The sequence below is a fragment of the Chanos chanos genome, chromosome 12, assembly GCF_902362185.1.
Source record: "Chanos chanos chromosome 12, fChaCha1.1, whole genome shotgun sequence".
In the NCBI taxonomy this organism is placed as follows: domain Eukaryota; kingdom Metazoa; phylum Chordata; class Actinopteri; order Gonorynchiformes; family Chanidae; genus Chanos; species Chanos chanos.
In genome coordinates, this window is record NC_044506.1 from 19,459,451 (window position 1) to 19,468,911 (window position 9,461).

Sequence of the window (9,461 nt, forward strand, 5' to 3'; positions counted from 1 at the left end):
GTGTTATGGACGAACACAGTGTTGAGTGACAGCAATGTCTTGGTTTGAGGGCCGTTTAAATTAGGATTTAACTATGCTTGTTATGCTCAAAATCATGCCACCTGCTGCCATAATCCATCCTGAGTGAAGATGGATGAAAGCCATACTGCTGCTTTGGCATCCTAATTCTCCACCCTTCCAAATCTAATTTATTACAAAAATATAACACCATTATACTATGAAAATGGCATAAGCTTTGGTTTCATATCACCGGTGTACTGGAGTGCAGATATTGACAGATAAGTGTGTGGAGAGAGAGAGAAAGAGAGACAGAGAGAGAGAGAGAGAGAGAGTTTGGGAGCCTTGAGCCTTACTGCAGTCTTATGAGAAAGCAGGAGGGGGCAACTTCCTGTGTCAAATTGCTTGCCACATTCCTCTCTCTCTCTCTCTCTCTCTCTCTCTCTCTCTCTGTCTCCCTCTCTCCCTCTCTCTCTCTCCCTCTCTCCCTCTCTCTCCCTCTCCCTCTCTCTCTCTCTCTCTCTGTCTCTCTCTCTGTCTCTCTCTCTCTCTCTCTCTCTCTGTCTCTCGTCTCTCTCTCTCTCTCTCTCTCTCTGTCTCTGTCTCTCTCTCGCTGTCTCTCTCTCTGTCTCTCTCTCTCTCTGTCTTTTTCTCTCTCTCTCTCTCTCTCTCTACTTTCTCACTGTGTCATTCCTCCTTCGTCTCTCTCTATGCTTGTCTTTGTCGTGTCCTGCACAAAACACTGATTCATTACACAGCCCAGGAGTCCAGCGTGATCCACACACATGCACATGCAGACACACACACACACGCACACACACACACACACACACACACTCACACACACACTCACACAGTGAGTGGGCTTCAAAGACCAAATTTAGGAGATAAGCATCCGTTGCTTTGCCTTTTAAGCCAAACTCCCTCTTTTAAACACACGCTTTCCCACCCATACACATGCTCTCTGGCATGGAACATACAAAGCTTCACACACCATTTCAGTCACACAGAGAAAGAGAAAGAGAGAGAGAGAGGGAGAGAGAGAGAGAGGAAGAGAGAGAGAGAGAGAGAGAGAGAGAGAGAGAGAGAGAGAGAGAGAGAGAGAAAGCTGACAGAGTTTAACTTGATGCTTCTCTGGAGGAAGTTTGATGGGAATCAGGTCAATGATGTCACATCCTGTCTGGCTCAGTGTTCCAGAGTTTAATTTAGATCTGGGAATTCATCTAATGGACACATATGCACTGTGTGTGTGTGTGATACTCTGTGTGTGTAATGAGCATATATATCACACCTTTGGGTGTGGCAATGTTCCAAAAAGTGGCTCTTTCAAAGGTTTTTTTTTTTACCCTAAAGATCTGTATTTGTAGCATAATATGTGTGAGGCTATATTGGAATGGTTGCAACAACAGACTTCTGATTGTTTATGCAGTATAATGTACACGGAAGCGCAGGAAGCCAGTCTTGAGTGAGGAGAAAGGAAACAACACATGGCGACTGAAGCCATAAGCACGCCCAAGTCATAATGCCGACTTGACCTCTATACTGGCGAGCATAGTAGGTTTATTTCAGCAAACGTAAATATTTACATTTCATGAAGTCTTAATATCTCCTTCTGCCGTAAATATTTTCCTTTCATATACTTCTGAGACTTAAATAAATTGCTCAAGAGCGGGTGGGTTAACGAAGCTCCGCGCGACGTCTATAAACATTTCGCTCCATCTGCCTGCGATTCCTAATGACGTCACCTCTCCTGCTCTCTCCTGCAACCCACTCCTCCCTACCCCGCCCGAGCCACCCGGCCCCGCATCCGCGAGCATCGACACAAACCTGGGCAAATACCACTGCGCTTGTCGCTCTGTCCACATCTCTAAGGACACCTATTACTAGCAGCTGCCGTGATATTTATCTCCGTGATCTCCTCAGTCTTGTCCTGCAATAAATCCCTGCTGAGCACCGTGCATGGTATGGATGAACGTGGACGATATACGCGTGCCAAATAAACCCGATCTACTCGAGCGCAAGAGCAGGGAGAAAACGTGTAATTAATGCGTAATGAGAGGCCACGAGATAATTACACCCCAACACGCGTAAACCAAAACACACACTCATACACACACCGCTGCACCGGGGGAAGGGGGCCAGTGGTATGTCCCTGACCTACAATACCAATTCACCTACACACACACACACACACACACACACACACACACACATGACCAGGCTGGTCCTTAGAACAGCCAAGGCGAGGATCCCCGTGGCTAGACGGGCCCGCAAGTGAAGCCTCCTCTCCAGCCCACGAGCAGACGAACGACTCCAGGCCGCACGAGACGCGCTGTCTGCGGCCAGGCGAAGAAATGTGGGTCGCGTCCAAGATTTACTACTGATCACATAGTTGAATACATGCACGGCTACTGACCCCCCATTGATGACGGCTTAACTCTCTCTCTCTCTCTCTCTCTCACACACACACACACACACACACACACACACCCTCTCGCGCGCTTAGTATTGATAAAATCAAGTTCTGAGGTGTCAACCCGTAGTCGAGCGGAGATAACTCAGCATCTTACAACAATAGAACACAATAGACTGAATGGGGCTTGTGCTTACCAGTGTGGTCTGCGCGAGGAGCAGCGCTAGCGCCATCCAGCACGGGAGCTTCATGGTGCCCCGAATGGGAGCAGCAACAACGCAGGGTCGCGCTCTCGCCTCTGCGTCGCTTTGGGAAAATACAATAAAAGCCCTCTCTCTTCAGTTTTCGGTATCCCACTTCAGTTCGCGCGGTCGTCGGCACATCCGTATAACCCGTGATTTGGTTCGGTCTATTCCCGCTGAATTACAGGAAAGCCAGGGAACAGTCCGTGGCTTTCCCTGCTATTTTCACCCCCCGATTTTTTTGTGTTCAGATAGAATCACAATGAGCAGACGCCAGCGCTCTCTCTCTCTCTCTCTCTCTCCTCACACTCTCTCTATATTGTGTGTGGCAGAAGGAGGATGTGCTCCAGTTGGATAGTACTCGCTGCTCCTTTGGGTGAGGATGCCCCCTGCAGCCCAGTAGAGCATCAACACTGTTGCCGTTGGTTGGCTGAGGGGGTTCCTCACTCTCTTTCTCTCTGTCTAGAGCTCTCTCTCCCTCCATGTCTTTAGCTCGTCATTTCCGTCTTATTTCTTCATTTCTGTCACTATGGTGTCTGGAGAGAGCTTTTACCACCTCTTCTGAGACCTGACTTTTAGTGTGTATATATATATGTGTGTGTGTGTGTGTGTGTGTGTGTGGTTGTCCAATGCCAAGGCTTCATTCATATATCAAGCCTGTCAGTTTCATTGTGTTGACAGGAGGGAATCCTCACTTGTCAAATATATGGCATACGCTTGACTGACAGCACGGACTTGTGCTTGTGACAAAACTGTCCACTTAGAACAACAGGACAAGGCGAAAGAGCCAGGATATTCCTACTGTACACATGCATGCACGCGCGCACGCACGCACACATACACACACACACTATTTAGCTTCCAGCAACACTACCCTTACTGCAGGTCATCATGAAAGCATACATCCTTCCAATTTTATAATTATTCATATCCTCCAGATTTTGCTGGTAAAACAGTTAAACCTACATTCTGTGTGATGTACAGAAATATATCCAGTTTTCCTAATCACAATTGCCCTATCAGAGCAAAGCACCCTGGACCTCTGCTTCATCTTTATGACATGATGTCCTCTTCACCTGTTACCACAGTTCACTGCTTCAGTTTCAACCATTCCCCAACACTACAGATTTATTAACACAACATCCCATCCCCCAACACTACAGCTTTATTAACACATCTCAATCCCCAACACTACACCTTTATCAACACAACATCCCATTCCCCAACACTACAGATTTATTAACACAACATCCCATCCCCCAACACTACAGCTTTATTAACACATCTCATTCCCCAACACTATAGCTTTATTAACACATCTCAATCCCTAACACTACAGCTTTACTAACACATCTCAATCCCCAACACTACAGCCTTATTAACACATCTCAATCCCCAACACTACAGCTTTACGAACACATCTCAATCCCCAACACTACAGCTTTATTAACACATCTCAATCCCCAACACTACAGCTTTACTAACACATCTCAATCCCCAACACTACAGCTTTATTAACACATCTCAATCCCCAACACTACAGCTTTACTAACACATCTCAATCCCCAACACTACAGCTTTATTAACACATCTCATTCCCCAACACTACAGCTTTACTAACACATCTCAATCCCCAACACTACAGCTTTATTAACACATCTCAATCCCTAACACTACAGCTTTATTAACACAACATCTCATTCCCCAACACTACAGCTTTATTAACACATCTCAATCCCTCACACTACAGCTTTACTAACACATCTCAATCCCCAACACTACAGCTTTACTAACACATCTCAATCCCCAACACTACAGCTTTACTAACACATCTCATTCCCCAACACTACAGCTTTACTAACACATCTCAATCCCCAACACTACAGCTTTACTGACACATCTCAATCCCCAACACTACAGCTTTACTAACACATCTCAATCCCCAACACTACAGCTTTATTAACACAACATCTCATTCCCCAACACTACAGCTTTATTAACACAACATCTCAATCCCCAACACTACAGCTTTACTAACACATCTCATTCCCCAACACTACAGCTTTATTAACGCAACATCCCATTCCCCAACACTACAGCTTTACTAACACATCTCAGTCCCCAACACTACAGCTTTACTAACACATCTCAATCCCTAACACTACAGCTTTACTAACACATCTCATTCCCCAACACTACAGCTTTACTAACACATCTCAATCCCCAACACTACAGCTTTACTAACACATCTCAATCCCCAACACTACAGCTTTACTAACACATCTCAATCCCCAACACTACAGCTTTATTAACACAACATCTCATTCCCCAACACTACAGCTTTATTAACACAACATCTCAATCCCCAACACTCCAGCTTTATTAACACAACATCTCATTCCCTAACACTACAGCTTTATTAACACATCTCAATCTCTAACACTACAACTTTATTAACACAACATCTCATTCCCCAACACTACAGCTTTACTAACACATCTCAATCCCCAACACTACAGCTTTATTAACACATCTCAATCCCTAACACTACAGCTTTATTAACACAACATCTCATTCCCCAACACTACAGCTTTATTAACACATCTCAATCCCTAACACTACAGCTTTACTAACACATCTCAATCCCCAACACTACAGCTTTACTAACACATCTCATTCCCCAACACTACATCTTTACTAACACATCTCAATCCCCAACACTACAGCTTTACTAACACATCTCAATCCCCAACACTACAGCTTTACTAACACATCTCAATCCCCAACACTACAGCTTTATTAACACAACATCTCATTCCCCAACACTACAGCTTTATTAACACAACATCTCAATCCCCAACACTACAGCTTTACTAACACATCTCAATCCCCAACACTACAGCTTTATTAATGCAACATCCCATTCCCCAACACTACAGCTTTATTAACACATCTCATTCCCCAACACTACAGCTTTATTAACGCAACATCCCATTCCCCAACACTACAGATTTATTAACACATCTCAATCCCTAACACTCCAGCTTTATTAACACAACATCTCATTCCCTAACACTACAGCTTTATTAACACATCTCAATCTCTAACACTACAACTTTATTAACACAACATCTCATTCCCCAACACTACAGCTTTATTAACACATCTCAATCCCCAACACTACAGCTTTATTAACACCTCAATCCCCCAACACTACAGATTTACTAACACATCTCAATCCCCAACACTACAGCTTTATTAACACAACATCTCATTCCCCAACACTACAGCTTTATTAACACAAAATCCCATTCCCCAACACTACAGCTTTATTAACACATCCCATTCCCCAACACTCAGCTTTATTAACACATCCCATTCCCCAACACTACAGCTTTACTAACACATCTCAATCCCCAACACTACACCTTTATTAACACAAGATCCCATCCCCCAACACTACAGATTTATTAACACACCTCATTCCCCAACACTACAGCTTTATTAACACAACATCCCATTCCCTAACACTACAGCTTTATTAACACATCTCAATCTCTAACACTACAACTTTATTAACACACCTCAATCCCCAACACTACAGCTTTATTAACACAAGATCCCATCCCCCAACACTCAGCTTTACTAACACAATGTCTCATTGTCCAACACTACAGATTTATTAACACAATTCGTCCATTCTCCAACACTAAAGCCTCATTTATCGTAATATGTCCCATTCCCTGATCCCTGACCTTGTTCTAAACCAGTCTAGATGCTGAGCTGACAGCAGGCCCCTCTGTCCCATCACAGTTCCTCTGGATGTCTGAAGCTCAGCGCACAGGAGACCCCTCAGCCAAGTCTACAACGCTTCACATTATCTCTCTGTCTTGTTCAGCACACTCCTCGTGTTTCTCCTGGCGTGTCTTTGCTGCAGGCTGAACTCTAGACTCCACTGCAGCCGGGTCAGATTGATTACCACCTACTGTCAAGTCAATTTGAAGCCTCGGAAAAAAAAGAAAAGAGAAGAAAAGGAAAAAAAAAAAAGAAAAGAAACGCTGTGATCAGCAATTTGAGCCAGCAGTGTGAGTGCTGATTAAAGGGGGGTGGGGCTCAAGAGTGATGGGGGTGTGCCAGAAATATATCCGATCTTTATGGAAAAATCTGCCAAGTAATTTGGTCATTTCAGTGCGAACACATCAAGGTTTCGTTCAGTCCTGTTGGTCTGTCTGTCTTTGATATCTCTCCCCTTGTCTCCCCCTCGCTGCTGACCCGGGCCCTCATGAGCTCCCATATGAGTGGTCCTCATACCAGATGGATCAGAGTCAAGTCAAACCAGAGGTATTATGCAGAGCTTTTATCTTTGGCGTGTTCATATTCATGTTGTTGTGTCTTTAACACAAAGACAGGGCGTCTGGAGCTCGTTTTAATAACTTAACCGCTTATGTGTGCTCACACTACACAAATGCGTTCAGCTACTACGACACTCATTTACTTCTACTACTGGTAACTACGGCAACAGCCCGGCTGCTCTGAATACGGTGGCCTCAAAGTAACATAACACTGTGCAAATACATGATATATTCATCGAAATCGTGAAATTACCCGAGAGCGACCCTGAATTTCTGATTCTATCTGTCAGCGCTGAGCATGTGTAGATGGATTTGTCCAGTTTGGTCATACCCTGACGAGTGAACTTGTCTTTCTTAGATCAGTGACTGTGGTTGTTGATCTGTATTTGAACAATTTGACTTGATGGGCTGTTCAAAATATTTTTGTCTGATATATTTTGAAAAAAAAAAAAAAGAAAAAAAAATTCGCCTCTGTGGGCGGTCCTCTACCAGAGGCCTTGGAGCCTGAGGGTCCTGCACAGTATCTTAGCTGTTCCTAGGACGGCGCTCTTCTGGACAGAGATCTCAGATGGTCTTCCTGGGATCTGCTGGAAACACTCCCCCAGCTCCGAGTGTCACCTTCATCTTCCACATCTTCTGCTATGTCTAACACTACAGCTTTCTTCTTCTGCTTGTCCACCACTACTGTGTCCGGTTGATTAGCCATAACCAGCTTGTCAGTCTGTACCTGGAAGTCTCAGATATATAGCAGTAAGTATTAGCTGTCAGGCCAAAGTGGAGTTCTCACAGAGATTTGACTGAGGACGTTTAGAACTCACGGCCATGACGTTCTTTTCTGACACATTCGGACGTTTGTGTCCGTGGCGACGCACTGCAGGTTTTAACAGAGGGCTACAGTTGACCTCAGGAAGGGAAAGAATACTGACCTACTACTTAATCATTAAAAAAAACCCCACAAGTGCCAACTCTTTAAAATTTATTTTAAACAAATTCATTTGGCAGACTTTGCCAGGCTTCCAAAGTGCTTGAATTGTCAGTTTCGATAAAAGCGAGCTCATGATGGTATTATCATCACTTCCACCTTTCTCATGTCATTTTCCAGACTTTTCCATCCTATCTGATTCATCTGGTGTGTGACTGACCCCCTGTTGTGAATGATGTATCTGGGTCCCTATCACTGTTCACAGATGGTCGGGTTTGCATCCGGACCAAACAAACTACATATACTGGGGTAAACTGGCTTGGACTACAGTCAGTCACTTTGACTTGGGGGGGGGGGGGGGGGGGGGGGGGGGGGGGGGGGGGGGGTGCTAGGATAAGGGTGTAAATACCAGCTGGCAGTAATGGAAATATCTGAGTCTGGGCCAGTGTGTCTTTGTTTTTTATATAATCAAAATGAGAAGAGCTGGTTTATTAGAAACAGTCAGGAGCATCTCTATAGCAACATGCAGCCATATGAACAATACACTCACACCTCACAGTCCCACAAAACGGGAGAAAACATCTCAACAGCAATGTCATTAATGAGTGTGACGGTGAAAATGAATTGTTTGTTTGTTTTTGAAGAGACAGTCAAAAGGCAAGACGCAGAGACGAGTTTGAAATTTTGAGGTTTTTTTTTTCCTGTTTTGTTTCAAAATAAAGATCACACATTGTTTAGAGACAATCTACAACTGGAGTTACAAAAAATAGTTGCCCAGGCAGAAAGCACACGCAGCATCTGTTAACTATACACATTATGGTTACAAGTGTGCCCGCATAAAGAGTCATAGGAAATATACACAAAGATGTTTAAATATACACTGCAGAGTGTTCCAAATCAAAACCAACTGCCAGTATCTTACAATCACTTACAAGTAGACAAAGAATGGACCTCTGTACACGCCACACGTCCAGGGCCGCTGTTTACGCACACGCGCTGCATGTATAGCGCCTGCAAATATCGGCCCTGGAACGAGGGAGGGACTATAAAAGATCTTAAAAAAAAGAGAGAGAGAGAAAGAAAAGAACCCAAAAAAAAAAAGAGGGGGGGGGGGGGGGGGGGGGGGGGGGAGGCAATGAACGGCGATGTAGGAAAGGTGGCTAGTGAAGAGAGCTAAAAGCAGAGAGTGCATTTTTTTTTTTTTCTCCTTTAAGTTCTTTGTACATCTACGCTGTAATCCAAAGGGCTTTTCAAATCCAACAACAAAAAAAATCTTGATATTACAATTTACAATATACAACAACTCATAACTCAAAAAAAAAAAAAAAAAAAAAAAAACCACAACCAAAGAAGTGAGAATTTACACTGAAATGCACAAGATTTTTTTTTTTTTTTTTTTTTTAATCCTCCATGGTGAGTTTTTTCTTCCTCCTCATACCAAAAAGGGCAGTAGAAGCAAATCCACATTTACATCAGCGAAGGTTTACAAATGTACAATTATACAATCAGAAGTATGTATTCACTACTGGGGTAGA

The 9,461-nt window shown here is 43.8% G+C and overlaps 1 protein-coding gene across 1 annotated transcript in view; it reads right to left on the reverse strand.

Moving 5' to 3' along the window:
• sdc3 (syndecan 3) overlaps positions 1-2,935 on the reverse strand; it is a 24,638-nt gene extending 21,703 nt beyond the window's left edge. The window contains exon 1 of the mRNA XM_030789260.1: positions 2,608-2,935. Coding sequence (XP_030645120.1) covers positions 2,608-2,661 — 54 coding nt within the window. The 5' untranslated portion in view covers positions 2,662-2,935. The remainder of the gene's footprint in view (positions 1-2,607) is intronic.
• Positions 2,936-9,461: the final 6,526 nt, after the last annotated feature.